General features: G+C 47.6%; 1 protein-coding gene across 2 annotated transcripts in view; it reads left to right on the forward strand.

Moving 5' to 3' along the window:
* The first annotated feature begins 271 nt into the window (after positions 1–271).
* Positions 272–22,749, forward strand: part of DOC2B (double C2 domain beta) — a 210,921-nt gene continuing 188,443 nt past the window's right edge. For both annotated transcript variants that reach the window (XM_060757050.2, XM_060757051.2), the window contains exon 1: positions 272–958. In XM_060757050.2, coding sequence (XP_060613033.2) covers positions 619–958 — 340 coding nt within the window. In that variant the 5' untranslated portion in view covers positions 272–618. The remainder of the gene's footprint in view (positions 959–22,749) is intronic.

A 22,749-nucleotide genomic window follows, 5' to 3' on the forward strand; every position in this document is an offset into this window, starting at 1 on the left:
TCACGGGGACTCTCTGTGCCAAGTTTGGTCTTGATCAGTCATTGGCAAGGGTCTCAGTGGTCTCAGGAAGATCACAACAGCGGAGACCTGCGCTGCCCACCTGCCCCAGCCTATCATCCATGGTCTGTCCTCCTCGAAAGTACACCAGGATGTAGATTGGTTCACGGGGACTCTCTGTGCCAAGTTTGGTCTTGATCAGTCATTGGCAAGGATCTCAGTGGTCTGGGGAAGATCACAACAGCGGAGACCTCCGCTGCCCACCTGCCCCAGCCTTTTAATTCCTCTGCTGCGTTCATTTGTGCTTTGTTGCTAGCTGGTGACATCACCCGCTTGCCCACCCCCTGCCTCTTATCCGTGTCGTTTTCTCTCCCTCCCTCTCTCTCTCTCTCTCTCCTTCTCTCAATTCGCAGACACGCAGCCAGCGAGCGAACCAACACTATGAACGGATCAACGGTGACTCCGAGGACGATCTGAGCCAGCCGAGGTGCCACGGGAAACTCTCCTTTTGGCCTGCCACTGCTTTCTCCTCGTCATTGCAGGCATCCTTGACCGGGGCCACCTCTCCGTCTGCAGTTTTTTTTCCTTCCTGGCAGGGCATTCCCTTCGGGCGCTGTATGCATGACACTCCGAAAAGGAGAGAAAACCACAATCAGCATCCAAGAACACATGGCCATTGACGTCTGCCCTGGACCCATTCGCCCCATCAAGCAGATCTCGGATTACTTTCCTCGTTTTCCCCGTGGCCTCCCAGCCACGGTCAGCCGGAGCAACAGCCTGCGCTCTTCGTCCAGCCAGGCCACGGTCAGCCCCTCGGAAACAGCCCCCCGGGAAGATGACGAGGACGTGGACCAACTTTTCGGGGCGTATGGGACGGAGCCGGTGGAGCAGCCCGCCAAGCCGCCTGTCAAACAAGAGGAGGAGGCGGTGGATGCAGATGGATACGAATCCGACGACTGCAGTAAGTGGCCAAAGTCTTCTCTTGGGTGGTTGGTTGTTTGGGAGTTGTAGTAGCCAGACGATTGCCCTTGATTCGGATTAGGGTTCGCCGGTCCATAGAGGTCGTGGGGCTGCCGTTGAAGACTGTTCGGGAATTACAACTAGTCCAACGGGCGACATACTGGGAGCATACCACCTCCTTGTTGTGCCAGCTGGTCCACTTCCGAGCTCAATTCATAGTGCTGGTTTTGACCTGGTTTGGGGGGGCGGGGGTGCCAAAATAAAGTCCTATACGGTTCTGTCCAAACACATCTCCCTCTACATCCCCGGTGAGGCCCTGCTCTCGCTCCCGCCAGCATCGCAAATACGTCTGGTTTTGTCATGTCAGGAGCAACTTGAGCAACTGCAAGTCGCTTCTGGTGTGAGAGAATTGGCCGTCTGCAATGACGTTGCCCAGGGGACGCCAGGATGATTGTAATGTTTTTATCATCCTTGTGGGAGGCTTCTCTCATGTCCCCGTATGAGGAGCTGGAGCTGACAGAGGGAGCTCATCCGCCTCTCCCCAGATTCGAACCTGCGACCTGTCGGTCTTTAGTCCTACCGGCACAGGGTTTAACCTACTGCGCCACTGGGGGCTCCTAATACGTCTGGTGGGGACAAGAGACAGGGCCTTCTTGGCTGTGGCTCCCCACTTGTTGAACTCGCTTCCCACTGAGGTATCATCAGCTCCGTCCCTCCTGTAGAATCATAGAATCCTAGAGTTGGAAGAGACCTCATGGGCCATCCAGTCCAATTTTCCAAGAAGCAGGAATATTGCATTCAAATCACCCCTGACAGATGGCCATCCAGCCTCTGTTTAAAAGCTTCCAAAGAAGGAGCCTCTACCACCATTTCATATCAAAAGCATTGCATTAATTAGTATAAAAATAGTTGGAGCACAGGCGGCTAAATATCTCTTGACTAAAAACGGGCAACAGCAACGGCATTGCCTGTAACCTCCAGGAAAAGAGATTGAAAGATGGGCTCAAAGCCAACCTTAAAAACTCTGGTATAAACACTAAGAACTGGGAAGCCCTGGAGTTGTTGTGTCAGCTCAAGTCCTCCCTCTTTAAAAATTTCAGCAGGGATCCCATCAGGTCCGCTGGCTTTGTTATTTTTTTGTTGGCTGATGGCATTGCTGACTTCTTCCAAATTAGGCAGTGCTGCAAGCTCAAAGCCCTGGCCCTTGAGCACTCCAGCTGGAGGTCAGCTGTGACTAGCAGTGCTGCAGAATTTGAAGAAGTAGGAATGGAGGGCGAAAGAGAGAAACGTGCCAAGAGGAAGGTGTGTCATGCCAATCCCAACTGAGACCGCCTTCCACCTGGAAACCAATGCCCTTACTGTGGGAGAAGATGCAGGTCAAGAATAGGACTCCACAGTCACCTACGGACAGGGGTGGCTCAACCATTATGCAAAGTAAACATTTGCAGTATAGTTGATTTTGCCCAGGGGCGCTCTTGGGGGAAAATAGACCTTGACATATGCGAGTTGTAGTTATTGGGATGTATAGTTCACCTACAATCAAAGACCATTCTGAACTCCACCAATGATGGAATTGAACCAAATATGGCACACAGAACTTCCATGACGAACAGAAAATATATTTCAGTGATTGGTTGGGGGGGGGGGGGGCACCAAAATACTATTTGCTTACCGTTGAAAATTACCTACGGACCCTGGTCTTGGAAGAGTATCCTACTCGGCCAACGAGGGATCGCCTAAGGAAAGTAACCTCTAAATATCCTTTGACCAAAAACGGGCAACAGCAACGGCATTGTCTGTAGCCTCCAACAATTCTTCCTGTGTACATGAGGCAGGGCATTGTGGACAAGCATACAGTCTGAGACGTGACTCCAGAACTTGTGCAAACGCACACCTGGCCCACATCTGCGGAGAGGCAAGCCAAGCCGTGGTTGCCTCCTTCCTTGTAGTTTGAGTCCAATTCTAATCTATTCAGCATGGACAAGGTTGGAGAGGGTTTCAAAGGTTTGAATGAATGCAGGCATTGAGGGAAAGGAAACAACAAGCAGCAGAGCCCCGTTGGGAGAGGACTGTGCAAACGCTCCGAAGCTTGCAAAATGCAGACAGGCACAGCATTCTGGAGACTTGCAGAGCCCCTGCCGATCCGTCTTTGGTGTCTTGTAGACTCAGAGAGTTCCACTGCTGAACAGTTCTCATAGAATAGAATCATAGAATCCTAGAGTTGGGAGAGACCTCGTGGGCCATCCAGTCCAAGCCAATTCTGCCAAGAAGCAGGAAAATTGTATTCAAAGCACCCCCAACAGATGGCCATCCAGCCTCTGTTTAAAAGCTTCCAAAGAAGGAGCCTCTACACACTCTGGGGCAGAGAGTTCCACTGCTGAACAGCTCTCACAGTCAGGAAGCTCTTCCTCATGTTCAGGGGGAATCTCCTTTCTTGTATTTTGAAGCCATTGCTCCATGTCCTAGTCTCCAGGGCAGAAGAAAACAAGTTTGCTCACTCCTCCCGATGACTTCCTCTCACATATTTATACATGGCCCTCATCATGTCTGCTCTCAGCCTTCTCTTCTTCAGGTGAAACATGCCCAGCTCTTTAAACCACTCCTCATAGGGCTTGTTCTCCAGACCCTTGCTCATTTGAGTCGCCCTCCTCTGGACGCATTCCAGCTTAGAGTCAACATCCCCCTTACATATTTATACATGGCTGTCATGTCTCCTCTCAGCCTTCTCTTCTTCAGGCGAAACATGCCCAGCTCTTTAAGCCGCTCCTCATAGGGCTTGCTCTCCAGACCCTTGATTATTTTAGTCGCCCTCCTCTGGACACATTCCAATTTAGAGTCAATATCTCCCTTACATCTCACATTTGTATACATGGCTATCATGTCTGCTCTCAGCCTTCTCTTCTTCAGGCTAAACATGCCCAGCTCTTTAAGCCGCTCCTCATAGGGCTTGTTCTCCAGACCCTTAATCATTTGAGTCACCCTCCTCTGGACGCATTCCAGCTTAGAGTCAATATCCCCCTTACATCTCACATATTTATACATGGCTGTCATGTCTCCTCTCAACCTTCTCTTCTTCAGACTAAACATGCCCAGCTCTTTAAGCCGCTCCTCATAGGGATTGCTCTCCAGACCCTTGATTATTTTAGTCGCCCTCCTCTGGACACCTTCCCGCTTGTCAACATCTCCCTTCAGTTGTGGTGCCCAGAACTGGACAAAGTATTCCAAGTATGATCTAACCAAGGCAGAATAGAGTGATAGCATGGCCTCTGGATCTAAACACTATACTTCCCCTCACATACTTATACATGGCTATCATGTCTCCTCTCAGCCTTCTCTTCTTCAGGCTAAACATGCCCAGCTCTTTAAGCCGCTCCTCATAGGGCTTGTTCTCCAGACCCTTGATCATTTTAGTTTATTTATTTATTTATGACATTTCTATGCTGCCCTTCTCAACCCGAAGCAGACTCAGAGCGGCTTACAAGACATATATACATACAATATATTAAATTATTTGCATAGTACAATATCAGTATTATATATTACTAGCAGGAGCCCCCGGTGGCGCAGTGGGTTAAAGCACTGAGCTGCTGAGCTTGTTGATTGAAAGGTCGCAGGTTCGATTCCGGGGAGCGGCGTGAGCTTCCGCTGTCAGCCCTAGCTTCTGCCAACCTAGCAGTTCGAAAACATGCAAATGTGAGTAGATCAATAGGTACCGCTCCGGCAGGAAGGTAACGGCGCTCCATGCAGTCATGCCGGCCACATGACCTTGGAGGTGTCTACGGACAACGCTGGCTCTTCGGCTTAGAAATGGAGATGAGCACCACACCCCAGAGTCAGACATGACTGGACTTTATGTCAGGGGACTACCTTTACCTTTACCTTTTATATTACTAGCATCACCTCTCTCCCCAGATATGAGATGGGTCTTTGCTTTCGCTCAGCTCTTTAAGCCGCTCCTCATAGGGCTTGTTCTCCAGACCCTTGATTATTTTAGCTGCCATCCTCTGGACACTTCCCAGCTTGTCAATATCTCTCTTCAATTGTGGTGCCCAGAATTGGACACAATATTCCAGGTGTGGTCTATCCAATAGAGCATGGGGAGCATGACTTCCCTGAATCTAGACACTATGCTCGTATTGATGTTGGACAAAATCCCATTTTTAGCATCAGAGCTGGTTTTGACCTTAACCTTTCTTACCATTTGCACCTTTCTCTTTCTAGACATTTTTTCCTGTTGCAAAACACTGCGACAGAGAAGCCTTCCTGTCATTCTCAGCGTGTGTTGATTTGTATGCGTGCTTGCGTGCTTTACCTTTGCGCGGGGGAACCCTGCGACTGTCACCTCTGCGGTCCAAAACATCTTAAGCGATTCCATTCATCCCTCGTTTTTCGTTCCTTGAGCTTTCCGCTTCGAGAGCCCCGCACCATTGTGTCCCTTCCGACTCCGGTGTCTCAATGTCACCGCGCCACCGCCGACCACCTTGGGTGGGCTGAGCACTTGAACGCGGCCAAAGCCACACACCCACCACTGCAGCGGGAGAGATGGCGTGACCGCCGTCTCTCTGCTAGACGAACGTATTCACAAGGAAAAAAAACCAATTTTTGGGGCTTCCCCCTTTCCATGGAAGCTCTCCGTTCTTCCAAAGAGACACCAGTTGCATGTATTTCTTTGGAGAGTGTGTGTGCAAAACAGAGGTGCCTCCTTGCATGCCTGTTGCACGCTTAGATGGCTCCGTGGGGTGTCTTTGTCAATGTATTTACATATATTTTATTCATTTATTTACTTACGACATTCGTACGCAGATCTTCTCACCCCGAAGGCGACTCAGAGCATCTTACAAGATATATATATTGTCGAAGGCTTTCATGGCTGGAATCACTAGGTTCTTGTGGGTTTTTTCGGGCTATAGGGCCATGTTCTAGAGCAGGGGTTCTCAACGTTCCTAATGCCACGACCCCTTAGTACAGTTCCTCATGTAGTGGTGACCCCCAACCGTTACATTATTTTCATTGCTACTTCATAATTGTAATTTTGCTACTGTTATGAATCATTATGTAAATATCTGATATGATATTCTCATTCACTGGACCAAATTTGGCACAAATACCCAATATGCCCGAATTTGAATACTGGTGGGGTTGGGATGGGAGGATTGATTTTGTCATTTGGGAGTTGTAGTTGCTGGGATTTATAGTTCACCTACATTCAAAGAGCATTCGGAACTCTACCAATGATAGAATTGGACCAAACTTGACACACAGAACTCCCATGACCAAGGGAAAATACTGGAAGGGTTTGGAGGGTATTGACCTTGAATTTTGGAGTTGTAGTTCGCCTACATCCAGAGAGCACTGTGGACTCAAACAATGATGGATCTGGATCAAACTTGGCACGAACATTCAATATGCCCAAATGTGAACACTGGTGGAGTTTGGGAGAAATAGACTTTTATGTTTGGGAGTTGTAGTTGCTGGGATTTATAGTTCACCTACATTCAAAGAGCATTCGGAACTCTACCAACAATAGAATTGGACCAAACTTGGCACACAGAACTCCCATAACCAACGGAAAATACTGGAAGGGTTTGGAGGGCATTGACCTTGAGTTTTGGAGTTGTAGTTCGCCTACATCCAGAGAGCACTGTGGACTCAAACAATGATGGATCTGGATCAAACTTGGCACGAATATTCAATATGCCCAAATGTGAACACTGGTGGAGTTTGGAGGAAATAGACTTTGATGTTTGGGAGTTGTAGTTGCTGGGATTTATAGTTCACCTACATTCAAAGAGCATTCTGAACTCTACCAATGATAGAATTGGACCAAACTTGACACACAGAACTCCCATGACCAAGGGAAAATACTGGAAGGGTTTGGAGGGTATTGACCTTGAATTTTGGAGTTGTAGTTCGCCTACATCCAGAGAGCACTGTGGACTCAAACAATGATGGATCTGGATCAAACTTGGCACGAATATTCAATATGCCCAAATGTGAACACTGGTGGAGTTTGGAGGAAATAGACTTTGATGTTTGGGAGTTGTAGTTGCTGGGATTTATAGTTCACCTACATTCAAAGAGCATTCGGAACTCTACCAACAATAGAATTGGACCAAACTTGGCACACAGAACTCCCATGACCAACGGAAAATACTGGAAGGGTTTGGAGGGCATTGACCTTGAGTTTTGGAGTTGTAGTTTGCCTACATCCAGAGAGCACTGTGGACTCAAACAATGATGGATCTGGATCAAACTTGGCACGAACATTCAATATGCCCAAATGTGAACACTGGTGGAGTTTGGGAGAAATAGACTTTGATGTTTGGGAGTTGTAGTTGTTGGGATTTATAGTTCACCTACAACCAAAGAGCTTTCTGAATTAGGCCAAACTTCCCAACCAGAACTCCCATGATCAACAGAAAATACTATCTGTGATGGTCTTTGGTGACCCCTCTGGCACCCTCCCGCGACCCCTCCAGGGGTCCCGACCCCCAGGTTGAGAACCACTGTTCTAGAGGCATTTCTCCTGACGTTTCGCCTGCATCTATGGCAAGCATCCTCAGAGGTAGTGAGGATGCTTGCCATACCTCTAGTGAGGATGCTTGCCATACCTCTACCTCTGAGGATGCTTGCCATAGATGCAGGCGAAACGTCAGGAGAAATGCCTCTAGAACATGGCCCTATAGCCCGAAAAAACCCACAAGGACCTAAGATATATACATAGGTAAAGGTTGTCCCCTGACATTAAGTCCAATCATGTCTGCAGAGGCGGCCCTAGGTAATTTTCAACGGTAAACAAACAGTATTTTGCCCCCCCCCCCCCCCCAACAATCATTGATATATATTTTCTGTTCGTCGTGGGAGTTCTGTGTGTCATATTTGGTTCAATTCCATCATTGGTGGAGTTCAGAATGCTCTTTGATTGTAGGTGAACTATACATCCCAGTAACTACAACTCGCATATGTCAAGGTCTATTTCCCCAGAGGCGGCCCTAAGTAATTTTCAATGGTAAGCAAACAACCAATCATTTATATATATATATATATATATATATATATATATATATATTCTGTTCGTCGTGGGAGTTCTGTGTGCCATATTTGGTTCAATTTCATCATTGGTGGAGTTCAGAATGCTCTTTGATTGTAAGTGAACTATACATCCCAGTAACTACACTTGCCGCACTTGCTCCCTTGCCTGGCCCGCTTTGGGTCCGGAGGCGTGCCTGAAGACCCCGGCGTGTGCACAAGTCGCCTCTTCTCCTGACTTTCTCCTCAGCCATTGGGACCGAGAGAGAGAGAGAGAGAGAGAGAGAGAGAGGTGGAGATGCCCACCTTTCCTGAAGGTAGGCGCAAAAACAAAGGAGGGAGCGGAGGTGGGAGATACCTCCAGCCGGAGGGGCTCTCTCTCTCTCTCTCTCTCTCTCTCTCTCTCTTGGTCCCAATGGCTGAAGAGAAAGTAAGGAGAAGAGGCGACTTTTGGTGCTCACGCTGGGGTCTTCAGACACGCCTCCGGACCCGAAGCGGGTCAGACGCGGCGGCTCTGCCCCTTGGCCCACCTGCGGATTGGGGAGAGGAGAAGAGGCGGGTGGAGCGCCGGGCAATCAGGTCATGGGGAAGGGATAGAACGCGGAGAACGATTGAGTGCCAGCTCTACTTGCGCACCCGGTGGCCAGGTGGAGCAGGAACGAGAGGGGCTAGGCGAGGCTCAAGGGCCCGGCCTCTTTGGGGAGAGGATCGCCCGGCATCGAGGCAAGAAAGCCGAGGCTCCCCCCAGACTGCTAGGGTTGTTGTGAGCTGAGGGGGAGCTCCTCAAATGGCAGTCGAGGGGCATTTACAGAGGCGCCTCTGCACCCCTGGCAAAAAAAGTGTTCTGCAACCGCTTACTTTGCGTAATGGACGAGCCGCCCCTGCATGTCTGACTCTGGGGGTTGGTGCTCATCTCTATTTCTAAGCCAAAGAGCCGTCGTTGTCCATAGACACCTCCAAGGTCATGTGGCCAGCATGACTGTATGGAGCACCGTTACCTTCCCGCTGGAACGGTACCTATTGATCTACTCACATTTGCATGTTTTCGAACTGCTAGGTCCTGACTGTGAGAGCCGTTCAGCAGTGGAACTCTCTGCTCCGGAGTGTGGTGGAGGCTCCTTCTTTGGAGGCTGGATGGCCATCCGTCAGGGGTGCTTTGAATGCAATATTCCTGCTTCTTGGCAGGGGGTTGGACTGGATGGCCCATGAGGTCTCTTCCAACTCTTTGATTCTATGATTCTAAGTTTACAAGGGAGGAGATTCCATCTGAACATGAGGAAGAACTTCCTGTGAGAGCCATTCAGCAGTGGAACTCTCTGCCCCGGAGTGTGGTGGAGGCTTTAATTGTTTTACCCTTTACATGTGGCCAACCCATTGTTATTGTTACTCTGATTAATAAGCAGAGAGAATGAGCAAATAGATGGATGGGAGGAGATCAGTCAAAACAGGAGAGCTGAACAGTGGCTTCGGCGGTCTACCAGACTCCAAGAAAAAAAAAGATAAGAAATTCTCAGTTAAAACAAAACCGATTTCTGAACGCTAGAGACTTAGTTAACAAGGAGATAAAAGTCCCAAGTACAGGATATGTAGTCAGATGAAGCATCGTTTGGAATCAAGTCAAGATCTCGTTCTTGTTCATGGAAGTTTTGCTTGGGAAATTCATGCTTTAAGTGCTTTTGTTTCATGGTTTTGATTCTTGGATTTTATGCTCTATATTTATGCCTTTGGGTTCGTGTTTCCTGATTTTTTGCATTTTATTTGGGAAGTTTTGACTTTGTTTTTATGGACTTTGCTGGACTATTACCTTGGACTACTTTGTTCCTGCTTATCTTCCTACCTGATTGGATTTACCTATTTCTTTAAAGTGCTTTTTTACCTTACTACTTTTTAATTATGGGGTTAAAGCACTGAGCTGCTGAGCTTGTTGATCGAAAGGTCGCAGGTTCGATTCCAGGGAGCGGCGTGAGCTTCCGCTGTCAGCCCTAGCTTCTGCCAACCTAGCAGTTCGAAAACATGCAAATGTGAGTAGATCAATAGGTACCACTCCGGCGGGAAGGTAACAGCGCTCCATGCAGTCATGCCGGCCACATGACCTTGGAGGTGTCTACGGACAACGCTGGCTCTTCGGCTTAGAAATGGAGATGAGCACCACACCCCAGAGTCAGACATGACTGGACTTAATGTCAGGGGACTACCTTTACCTTTTTTTACTTTTTAATTATCTTCAATAAAAGGATTGTTTTCCATCCAACAGTGTAGTGTTTAAAGTCAGAGGGCTTTTCCTGTCCTGGTATGCAACATACAGCAAGGTAGACAAATGGTCGGAAGCTCACTCCGACCTGGGCTGGCTTCGAACTCATGACTGATTTTAATGCAGCTGACTCCCAAGCATCTTTTGGAGGAATTACTTGTACACATAGAATCATAGAATCAAAGAGTTGGAAGAGACCTCATGGGCCATCCAGTCCAACCCCCTGCCAAGAAGCAGGAATATTGCATTCAAATCACCCCTGACAGATGGCCATCCAGCCTCTGTTTACAAACTTCCAAAGAAGGAGCCTCTACCACACTCCGGGGCAGAGAGTTCCACTGCTGAATGGCTCTCACAGTCAGGAAGTTCTTCCTCATGTTCAGATGGAATCTCCTTTCTTGTAGTTTGAAGCCATTGTTTCGCATCCTAGTCTCCAAAGAAGCAGAAAACAAGCTTTCTCCCTCCTCCCTGTGGCTTCCTCTCACATATTTATACATGGCTATCATATCTCCTCTCAGCCTTCTCTTCTTCAGGCTAAACATGCCCAGCTCCTTAAGCCGCTCCTCATAGGTTTGTTCTCCAGACCCTTGATCATTTCAGCCGCCCTCCTCTGGACACATTCCAGCTTGTCAATATCTCTCTTGAATTGTGGTGCCCAGAATTGGACACAATATTCCAGGTGTGGTCTAACCAAAGCGGAATAGAGCAGTAGCATGACTTCCCTAGATCTAGACACTATGCTCCTATTAATGCAGGCCAAAATCCCATTGGCTTTTTTTGCTGCCACATCACATTGTTGGCTCATGTTTAGCATGTTGTCCACGAGGACTCCAAGATCTTTTTCACATGTCCTGCTCTCAAGCCAGGCATTGTCCCCCATTCTGTATCTTTGCATTTCGTTTTTTCTGCGAAAGTGGAGTATCTTACATTTGTCACTGTTGAACTTCATTTTGCTAGTTTTGGCCCATCTCTCCAATCTGTCAAGATCGTTTTGAATTCTGATCCTGCCTCTGGAGTATTGGCTATCCCTCCCAATTGGGTGTCGTTTGCAAACTTGATGATCGTGCCTTGATGATCACGTGGTCCCATTCTGTCAGGGACCCCATTGCATATAGGTTTGTGTCCTGACCCCATAGGGATCGGATCCCAGTGCTTCATAGCCAACTGGTTTGGGCTCCTTGCTGACATTCTCACAAGGAAAGATGCCAAAAGGTGTGTGTGTTTGTGGGTGGCACAATTGTGAGGCGTTCCAGCTGGGTGCTGGGTTTTTCCCCCATAGGTCGTAGCTTAGGTGGAGAATAATAAATGCCTACAGCTTTAGAGGTGGCACGTTTTTCAAAAATGTCAGTAATTCGTTTCCCTCTGAACTTTCCTTGGAGTATGGGATCAAAAAGCAAAGCAAAAACAAAACACCCGACACCTTTTCCTTGGAGAAGGCATCGTGAGTCTAAATGTCAGCTGGGAAAGGGAAACGAAAGCCCATGAATCGCAGAGGAAATGTGCATCTGGGAAGCAGAGGGAGCGGACCAGCAAAAGGCCGACTGGGAATTAAATGCTTCGTAGCACACCAGGTGCGGATGTCTGTTTTGGTGAGTTTTCTTCCATTAGGAGATCTGCTGAGAATTAGTTTGCATCTTTGAAAGCTGCCTGGGATTGAAGGCAGGCAGGCGTACAAGCACACAACCCTTCTGCGATGGTGGCTGGGAGCATCCATCCCTTTAAAGGGGTTCTCATTCCGGATTCCTCGGGTTGACCACTTCCTCTTTGCTCACCCACTCACATTGCTTGGGCATCCACATTTTCTTCTACTTTCTGTATGATGTGCCTTCTTATTCATAGGTTTTCACATCTCTTTTCTTTCAGTAGACCAGTAGAATCATACGAGGGTTGAATGAAAAGTAATGCCTCCGTCTTCGTTAATTGGGTTTGTTGTTGTTGTTCATTCGTTCAGTCGTCTCCGACTCTTCGTGACCTCATGGACCAGCCTACGCCAGAGCTCCCTGTCAGCTGTAACCACCCCCAGCTCCCTCAAGGTCAGTCCAGTCACTTCAAGGATGCCATCCATCCATCTTGCCCTTGGTCGGCCCCTCTTCCTTTTGCCTTCCACTTTCCCCAGCATAATTGTCTTCTCTAGGCTTTCCTGTCTCCTCATGATGTGGCCAAAGTACTTCAACTTTGTCTCTAGTATCTTTCCCTCCAGTGAGCAGTCGGGCTTTATTTCCTGGAGGATGAACTGGATGGATCTTCTCGCAGTCCAAGGCACTCTCAGCACTTTCCTCCAACACCACAGCTCAAAAGCATCGATCTTCCTTCGCTCAGCCTTCCCTAAGGTCCAGCTCTCACATCCGTAGGTTACTACAGGGAATACCATGGCTTTGACTAGGCGGATCTTTGTTGCCAGTGTGATGTCTCTACTCTTCACTATTTTATCGAGACTGGACATTGCTCTCCTCCCAAGAAGTAAGCGTCTTCTGATTTCCTGGCCACAGTCTGCATCTGCAGTAATCTTTGCACCTAGAAATACAAAGTCTGTCACGGCCTCCACGGTTTCTCCCTCTATTTTCCAGTTGTCAATCATTCTTGTTGCCATAATCTTGGTTTTTTTGACGTTTAGCTGCAACCCGGCTTTTGCGCTTTCTTCTTTCACCTTGATTAGAATTGGGTTTGGATGGGAATATTTTAATAAATCAAATGCAGAAATAATCCTTTGAATGTTCTCTAATCACTTTTCCACATAATCACCAGCAGAGGCGGCCCTAGGTAATTCTCAATGGTAAACAGTATTATGCCCCCCCCCCCCCAACCAATCATTGATATATATTTTCTGTTCGTCATGGGAGTTCTGTGTGCCATATTTGGTTGAATTCCATCATTGGTGAAGTTCAGAATGCTCTTTGATTGTAGGTGAACTATACATCCCAGTAACTACACTTGCCGCACTTGCTCCCTTGCCTGGCCTGCTTTGGATCCGGAGGCATGCCTGAAGATCGCGGCCTGTGCACCAAAAGTCACCTCTTCTCCTGACTTTCTCCTCAGCCATTGGGACCAAAAGAGAGAGACAGAGGCAGAGGTGGAGATGCCCACCTTTCCTGAAGGTAGGCGCAAAAACAAAGGAGGGAGCGGAGGTGGGAGATACCTCCAGCCGGAGGGCTCCCCCTCTCTCTCTCTCTCTTGGTCTCAATGGCTGAAGAGAAAGTCAGGAGAAGAGGCGACTTTTGGTGCGCACATTGGGGTCTTCAGACACTCCTCTGGACCTGAAGCGGGCCAGGCATGACGGCTCCGCCCCTTGCCCCACCCACGGATTGGGGAGAGGAGAGGAGGCAGGTGGAGCGCTGGGGGATCAGGAAAGGGAGCCGGTCATGGGGAAGGGATCGAACGCGGAGAACGATTGAGCACCGGCTCTGCTCGTGCACCTGGTGGCTGGGTGGAGCAGGAACGAGAGGGGCTAGGCAAGGCTCAAGGGCCAGGCCCCTTTGGGAAGAGGATCGCCCGGCACCGAGGCAAGAAAGCCGAGGCTCCCCCCGGACTGCTAGGGCTGTTGTGAGCTGAGTGGGCACTCCTCAAGTGGCGGTTGAGGGGCATTTACAGAGGCGCCTCTGCGCCCCTGGCAAAAAAAAGTGTTCTGCGACCGCTTACTTCGCATAATGGACGAGCCGCCCCTGATCACCAGACAATTGGATATATTTCTGCCAACGATGAACACATTTTCTGGAGCTGTCATGGAAGAAGTCGACACTCTGTTTCCGCAACCAGCGTCTCACGGTTCTCTCAATGTCTTCATCAGAAGCATAATGATGTCCCCGCAGATCTTCTTTCATTATCAGGAACAGATAGAAGTCAGACCGTGCTAAATCTGGACTGTATGGAGGATGCCGTACAGTGGTGAGATTGAGTCTCTGAAGGTTCAAGTCTGTGCTCTTTCATTTCAGGTATCAATTACACTACATTTCAGGTATCAATTGCACCACCTGACATCCGCCGGGAAGTAGCAGCCAATAGTGAAAGGACCAAGGCAGTGACATCTCCAGCCCATCCCCTGTTTGAGTATCAGCCAGCACGTCAACGACTTAAATCTAGAAATAGTTTTCTAAGATCTACAGAGACACTCGCTGGAACACCTCAGCAAGCGAGAGTCCAAAAGTGGCAGGCTCAAACCCAGAACCTCAATCAGTGGCTGATACCAAATGAGAGACTCCCCCCTGGGCGCACAGAGGAGTGGGCGACTTGGAAGGCGCTGACCAGACTGTGCTCTGGCACCACAAGATGCAGAGCCAACCTTCAGAAATGGGGCTACAAAGTGGAATCCTTGACGTGCGAGCAAACCACTGACAACCTGCTGCAATGCAACCTGAGCCCAGCCACATGCACAATGGAGGACCTTCTTGCGCAGCACCAGAAGCACTCCAAGTGGCCAGATACTGGTCAAAGGACATTTAATCAACTACCAAACTCACAAATTTTGTATTTTGTCTGTTTGTTTGCTTTGTTCTGTTAGAAATGTAATATAATTGACTGGTTGCCCTGATACGACAAATAAATAAAATAAATTTCAGGCATCAGCATCCTGGGTACCCATCATGCACAGATCTTCTGATAGCCAAACAAAGCAATAATGTTACCCTAACATTCTTATGAAATGCCGATTATGCTTGAAATTTCTCTCTGAGTGATACGACGATCGTCCATCAACCTTTTGCTTGTGAAATTCGGTGGTTGCTGTCACAGGACGTCCAACTTTTTGTCACACAAGTCAGATGTTCCCACCTCAACATCTTTAAACTTACTCGCCCAACGACGCACAGTACTCACATCAACACAATCACCATCAACAGCTTGCATTCTCTAATGAATCTCCTTTGAGGTGACACCTTCTGCTGTCAAGAATTCAATGACTACATGTTGCTTAAGTCGCATTGACCAACCGTCTGCGCAGGGTTCCATACTTCGCACTTTAACAACACAACCATTCAATGCTATGGCTTCCTGCCAAAATGGAACTGCAGAGGAGAGTCTACTGAATCAGCCAGTACCTGCCGCATACCAGTACTGCCATCCGCCGAGGAGTTATGAAGGTAGAGGTATTACTTTTCATTCAACCCTCATAAAATCCTACAGTTGGAAGAGACCTCTTGGGCCATCCAGTCTGACCCCATTCTGGGTTGTTGTGAGCTTTCCAGGCCTTTGATCATTTTAGTCACCCTCCTCTGGAAACATTCCAGCTTGTCAACATCTCCCTGCAATTGTGGTGCCCAGAATTTTGGCATTTCACAAGAACATGTGGGTCACATTATTGCTTTGCTTGGCTATCAGAAGATCTGTGGACGATGGGTACCCAGGATGAGAGCACTGTGAGACGCTGGTTGCAGAAACAGAGTGTCAACTTGTTCTGTCATGCACTGGGCCTGTAATGCACCTTGTGCCCAGCGGGAAGCCAGGGCACCACGAAAGAGGCCCTCAAGGATTTTCCTGAAGAAATGGTCTTTAGATGGCTTGAAAGGTTAAACAAAGTCCTTTATTATTGAACAAATTAAACAGATATTTCTCAAATCTTCAATGAGTCAAACAAATGCTTCAAGGCTTTAAATCAACTGGTGGCTTCCTTAATCTTGTCCACAAGGGTCAGGCAACTCTCTTCGTTAACTGTTCTTTCACTTTAAGAGCAAAACCCTTTTTTAACCTCTCCCACTGATCTAAGCCTCACTGATGTGGGATCTACTACCGGATTCAAACTGCGTCAAACAAGCAAAGGCTTGGATATTCTCCCGCTGGAGTTCTTTGGGTCTGTAAGGCTGTTTTCCTTCTGGAATTTCTCAAGAACTTTCAGGGCTCTTTCCCTCAGATTCTGTAAGGCTGAGAGGCTGTGAGCTCCCTGCCAGAGCTTTGGGACTGTTTCCCCCCGGAATTCTTTCTGCGGGTGAAGCTATTCCAGATCCTATAGCTTGGTTTCCTTCTGTAAGACTAACTAAAATCGTTCCTTTCCCTTCCCATGTCCCTGGGACAAGGAGTGGATCCAAACTTAACAATGATAGACAGGTGGCTTGCCCTATGACTGCAAACCAAAGGAAGCCACCTTTTTGCAGAATCCCTGAAACTTTGGAATGCATGCAAACACTTTATAGAAAGAAAATAAAGTTGGAGCTCCTGGTACAGATGTACCAGCACACATCTTCTTCTGTGACGGCGTCAGAAAACTTGTTCATTGTTGGCAGAAATGTATCCAATTGTCTGGTGATTATGTGGAAAAGTAAATAGTGGTAGTTAAAGAGCACATTCTAAGGATTATTTCTGCGTTTGATTTATTAAAATATTCCCATCCAAAGCCTAGTAACGAAGGTGGAGGCATTACTTTTCATTCAACCCTCGTATATCTCTCCCCTCCCCTCCTTTCTGTTCATTAAGCAGCCAAGATTCTTGGTGTGTGTGTGTGTGTTCATTAGCAGCTGTTGATAATCTTGAAGGATGCAACAAAACCTGAAATTGCATTTGAGCGATGCCAAAAAATTGGCAAAGGAAGCAAAGAGTCGGAATTGTGGAAATGTGGGGAGGCGGCGAGGGAAACAGGAAGGGAGAGAAGTTTGAGGAATGATTGAGAGACATCAGTGGGGAAAAAAACACACACACACAGTTAGCATATGGCCATGGCTGCTATTTTTACACAGCTGTACTTTTCCCTTCCACCGTTTGGATTATGCAAAATAGAAGGAAGATGCCCCTGTAAATGTGAGGCGATGGTTCGGCTTCATCATTAGCGTTTGGATAGAAGGGATTGTTTGGATTCATGGCATCAAAGTGTGTTTTGGTTTCCCTCAAAATCTCCCCCAAAACTATGGCTCCCAAAATTGGATCCCTTGGCTTTTTTCGGACTATGGCTCCCATATAACCCAGCCTGTATAGTCAAAGGCGGACAATGTTGCACTCCAGGCCTGGAAACAAGAACATGTGGGTCACATTATTGGCTATCGGAAGATCTGTGCATGATGGATACCCAGGATGAGAGAACTGTGAGATGCTGGTTGCAGAAATAGAGTGTCGACTTCTTCAGTGACGGCTTCAGAAAACGTGTTCATCGTTGGCAGAAATGTATCCAATTGTCTGGCAAGTATGTGGAAAAGTGAATAGTGGTAGAGCCTGTCGTTCTTCTGTATGTGTTCCTGTTGCACCTGGTCTATGGTTGGGGAAGGTACACCCGCGTGATTGTGTAAGGGTGAAAGTTGTGAAGTATCGTCCCAGTCAGGGCTATCCCCCGTACACTGATCAAGGATGAGCCACTGATCAGTATCCAAACCATTCTGGTCTTCCCCAATATGTCGTATTTCTTGGTCAAGTGATAGTTGTGTGAGAATTTGGAATCTATTGTGTAACTGCAGCTGAGCAGAAGTATTCTGAGCAGGCTTCCAGGTCCTATGTCTCTTTCTAAGGGTGACATTTCTCCAAGCCTGAGGGTTGTCCACATCTGAAGTGATCTCCTCTTGAGCCTCCCTATATTGTTGGGGTGATATGGGCTGCGTGTCTAGGACAGTGTGGTGTGTGGTGTCTAAGAACAGCTCAAGTTCCTGAATGTCCTTAAGGGTCTTAATACGGTCCTCGAGTTGTTGGATCCTCTGTTCCATGTGAGTGATCTGTTTACACTTGGGGCAGATGTAATATTTATTTATTTATTTATTTACAGCTTTTATATTCCGCCCTACTCACCTCGCAGGGGTGGATTACAGTGTACACAAATATGGCAAACATTCAATGCCAATTTTTGACATACAAACATATACAGACATACACAGAGGCTATTTAACTTTTTTCTGGCCGCCAGGGGAGCTGTCGCTTTCATCGTCCATCTGCGACGCTGATGAAGCACTTCCGCATTCCCCGCATGCTTTCCGAATGCTTTCCTGGAGTCTTCTTTATGGCCTCATAAATCAGTTAATTTAGCCTCCCCACACTTTTAAGGTGGTACCTTATTTTCCTACTTGGCAGATGCAACTCATAGAATCAAAGAGTTGGAAGAGACCTCATGGGCCATCCAGTCCAACCCCATTCTGCCAAGAAGCAGGAATATTGCATTCAAATCACCCCTGACAGATGGCCAGCCATCCTCTGTTTAAAAGCTTCCAAAGAAGGAGCCTCCACCACACTCCGGGGCAGAGAGTTCCACTGCTGAACGGCTCTCACAATCAGGAAGTTCTTCCTCATGTTCAGATGGAATCTCCTCTCTTGTTGTTTGAAGCCATTGTTCCGCATCCTAGTCTCCAAGGAAGCAGGAAACAAGCTTTCTCCCTCCTCCCTGTGGCTTCCTCTCACATATTTATACATGGCTATCATATCCCCTCTCAGCCTTCTCTTCTTCAGGCTAAACATGCTCAGCTCCTTAAGCCACTCCTCATAGGGCTTGTTCTCCAGACCCTTGATCATTTTAGTCGCCCTCCTCTGGACACATTCCAGCTTGTCAATATCTCTCTTGAATTGTGGTGCCCAGAATTGGACACAATATTCCAGATGTGGTCTAACCAAAGCAGAATAGAGGGGTAGCATTACTTCCTTAGATCTAGACACTATGCTCCTGTTGATGCAGGCCAAAATCTCATTGGCTTTTTTTGCCGCCACATCACATTGTTGGCTCGTGTTTAACTTGTTGTCCACGAGGACTCCAAGATCTTTTTCACACGTACTGCTTTCGAGCCAGGCGTCCCCCATTCTGTATCTTTGCATTTTGTTTTTCCTGCCAAAGTGGAGTATCTTGCATTTGTTACTGTTGAACTTCATGTTGTTAGTTTTGGCCCATCTCTCTAATCTGTCAAGATCGTTTTGAATCCTGCTCCTGTCCTCTGGACTATTGGCTATCCCTCCCAATTTGGTGTCATCTGCAAACTTGATGATCCTGCTTTCTAGCCCTTCATCTAAGTCGTTAATAAAGATCCTGAACAGGACCGGGCCCAGGACGGAACCCTGCGGCACTCCACTTGTCACTTCTTTCCAAGATGAAGAGGAAGCATTAGTGAGCATCACCCTCTGGGTTCGTCCATTTAACCAATTACAGATCCACCTCACCGTAGTTTTGCCTAGCCCACGTTGGACTAGTTTCCTTGCCAGAAGGTCATGGGGGACCTTGTTGAAGGCCTTACTGAAATCCAGGTACGCTACATCCACGGCATTCCCCGCATCTACCCAGCTTGTAACTCTATCGAAGAAAGAGATCAGATCAGTCTGGCATGACTTGTTTTTGATAAATCCATGTTGACTATTAGCGATGATCGCATTTGTTTCTAAGTGTTTGCAGACCACTTCCGTAACAATCTTTTCCAGAATCTTGCCCGGTATCGACGTGAGGCTGACCGGACCGTAGTTGTTTGGGTCCTCCTTTTTTCCCTTCTTGAAGATTGGGACCACATTGGCCCTCCTCCAATCTGCTGGAACTTCTCCCGTTCTCCAAGAACTCTCAAAGATGGTTGCCAATGGTTCCGAAATGACTTCCGCTAGTTCCTTCAATACTCTGGGGTGTAGTTGATCTGGCCCTGGGGACTTGAACTCATTTAGAGCAGCCAGGCATTCCTGGATGACTTGTTTCTCAATTTGAGGTTGGATGTCCTCCAATCCCTCATCCACTCCATCTTGCTGAGGTTGAAGATGACTTTCTTTTTGTGAGAAGACCGAGGCAAAGAAGGCATTAAGTAGTTCTGCCTGTTCCCTATCCCCTGTCAGCATTGCCCCATCTTCTCCTTGAAGAGGTCCTATCGCCTCCTTGTTTTTCCTTTTTCTACTGACATACGAATAAAGACTTTGTTATACTTCACAAGCCATCTAAAGACTATTTGTGGTGGAAAACCTCTGAGAACTTCTCTTTGGGCCCCCTGGCTTCCCACTGGGCAAAGGTTGCACGTCCTGTTCTAAAGGAAATTCTTTACAGGCCCAGGACGGGACAGAACAGTATGCTTCTCCCTTTCTCCTCCTAGGCTAGTCTGTCTACTCCCTTCTTCCTTTTCCACAGAGCTGTTTCCAGGCACTCCAAGGGGAAGCGAAGGGTGGGGGGTGGACCATGTCTGGCAAGGCTCCTGCCTGGAGGGAGCCAGCTGCTGACCTCGGAAACAGCAAGGCGGCTGCTCTTTAACGCTCCATGTCGACAAACAAGCCTCCCTCTTGGCACAGGCTGGTCTTTTCAGGCACAACTCCCTGGATAGTGCTTGGCAGCCCCAGCCGCTTGTTTCCCCGCAATATCGGCTTCCCGATCTTGTGTTCCTCTTCAAAATAATGTCACTGCAATCGTGCATGTGCACGGCTCTTGCTTTGGCAGCGCTGCACTGTATGCATGTCCTCTGAGTATGCGTATGCTAGGGGAAAGAAAGCTTTTTTTTCCTATTTGACTCTTGCGGTTCATTTTATCAAGCTATAAAGGAGAAAAACCTTCTTCACTTCACTTCACTTCACTTTATTTCTTAATTAGTCGCTCTCCACCAAGGTGCTCCGAGCGACTTACAGTCTAAAATAGCATTTACACAATATAAAAACATTCCACGTAAAAACATTCAATTTGGCAAATTAGATCTGATTACTTAAATGCACAACCAAACAGCCAAGTCTTGAGTGCTTTTACAAAAGGTCGCAACTCCGACATTGCTCTAATGCAGTGTTTCTCAACCTGGGGGTCGGGACCCCCATGGGGGTCGCGAGGGGGTGTCAGAGGGGTCGCCAAAGACCATCAGAAAACATAGTATTTTCTGTTGGTCATGCGTGTTCCGTGCGGAAAGTTTGGTCCAATTCTACCATTGGTGGGGTTCAGAATGTTATTTTATTGTGGGTGAACTATAAATCCCAACAATTACAACTCCCAAATGGCAAGGCCTATTTTCTCCAAACTCTACCAGTGTTCACATTTGGGCATATTGAGTATCCGTGCCAAGTTTGGTCCAGATCCTTCATTGAGTCCACAGTTGTCTCAGGATGTAGATGAACTACAACTCCAAAATTAAAAGGTCAATGCCCACCAAACCCTTCCAGTATTTTCTCTTGGTCGTGGGAGTTCTGTGTGCCAAGTTCGGTTCAATTCCATCATTGGTGGAGTTCAGAATGCTCTTTGATTGTAGGTGAACTATAAATCCCAGCAACTACAACTCCCAAATGTTAAAGTCTATGATCCCCAAACTCCAGCAGTGTTCACATTTGGTCATATTGAGTATTTGTGCCAAGTTTGATCCAGATCCATCATTGCTTGAGTCCACAGTGTTCTCTGGATGTAGGTGAACTATAACTCCAAAAAAAACTCAAGGTCAATGTCCACCAGACCTTCCCAGTATTTTCTCTTGGTCATGGGAATTCTGTGTGCCCAGTTTGATTCAAATCCATCATTGCTGGAGTTCAGAATTCTCTTTGATTGCAAGTGAACTATAAATCCCAGCAACTACAACTCCCAAATGACAAAATCAACCGCCCATCCCCACTAATATTCAAATGTGGGTGTATCGGGTATTTGTGCCAAATTTGGTCCAGTATCAGATAACGGCGCTCCATGCAGTCATGCCGGCCACATGATCTTGGAGGTGTCTACGGACAACGCTGGCTCTTCGGCTTAGAAATGGAGATGAGCACCACACCCCAGAGTCAGACATGACTGGACTTAATGTCAGGGGACTACCTTTACCTTTACCTATTCATAACAGCAGCAAAATGACAATTATGAAGTAGGAAGGAAAATAATTTTATGGTTGGGGGTCACCACCACATGAGGAACTGTATTAAGGGGTCTCAGCATGAGGAAGGTTGAGAACCACTGCTCTAAAGTATGGAGGCAATGAGTTCCACAGAATTGGAGCATAGGTTGAAAAAGCTCTATGCCTTGTAGCTTCCAGGTGTGCCTCCCTAGGGCCCGGTATGTAGAGGAGATTTTCCTGGGTGGATCGAGGTGACCACTGATGGAGAAAAGGCATGAAGCAGTCCCTAAGATATGAAGGTCCTTGGGCATTTTGAGCTCTAAATGTCAGGATCAGGATCTTGTAAGAGATCCGATGTTCTATTGGTAGCCAATGCAGTTGTTGCAGAATCGGTGTAATATGGGATCTTATAGATGATCTCGCTAGCAGCCTGGCCACCGCATTTTGCACCATCCGAACCTTCTAGGTCGTTGACTTCGGAAGGCCGGCATATAAGGCGTTGCAATAGTCCAACTTCGTGGTGACTGTTGCGTGGATTACCGTTGCCAATGCTTCTACCGAAAGGTAGGATGCCAATTTCCTTGCCTGGCGAAGATGAAAAAAGGCCTGCTTACTTATGGCAGTGATCTGGGCCTCCATCGTCAGCGATGAGTCCAACACAACCCCAAGGCTTTGAACAGTGGCAGACGGAACTAGAGCTTCCCCATCGAAATCAGGCAGAGACTAGGTTAATTCTGGCGGCTGGCCGGGCCAGAGTATCTCAGTTTTTGCAGGGTTCACTTTTAGTTACATGTGATTTCTGCTGGGAACCCTCCTAATCACTCAGCTCTTCACTCGACTTGAGGGCCCCTCACTTTGTGCCACGGGAAAGCCCAC

The sequence above is a fragment of the Anolis sagrei genome, chromosome 11 (genome assembly GCF_037176765.1).
Source record: "Anolis sagrei isolate rAnoSag1 chromosome 11, rAnoSag1.mat, whole genome shotgun sequence".
NCBI lineage: Eukaryota > Metazoa > Chordata > Lepidosauria > Squamata > Dactyloidae > Anolis > Anolis sagrei.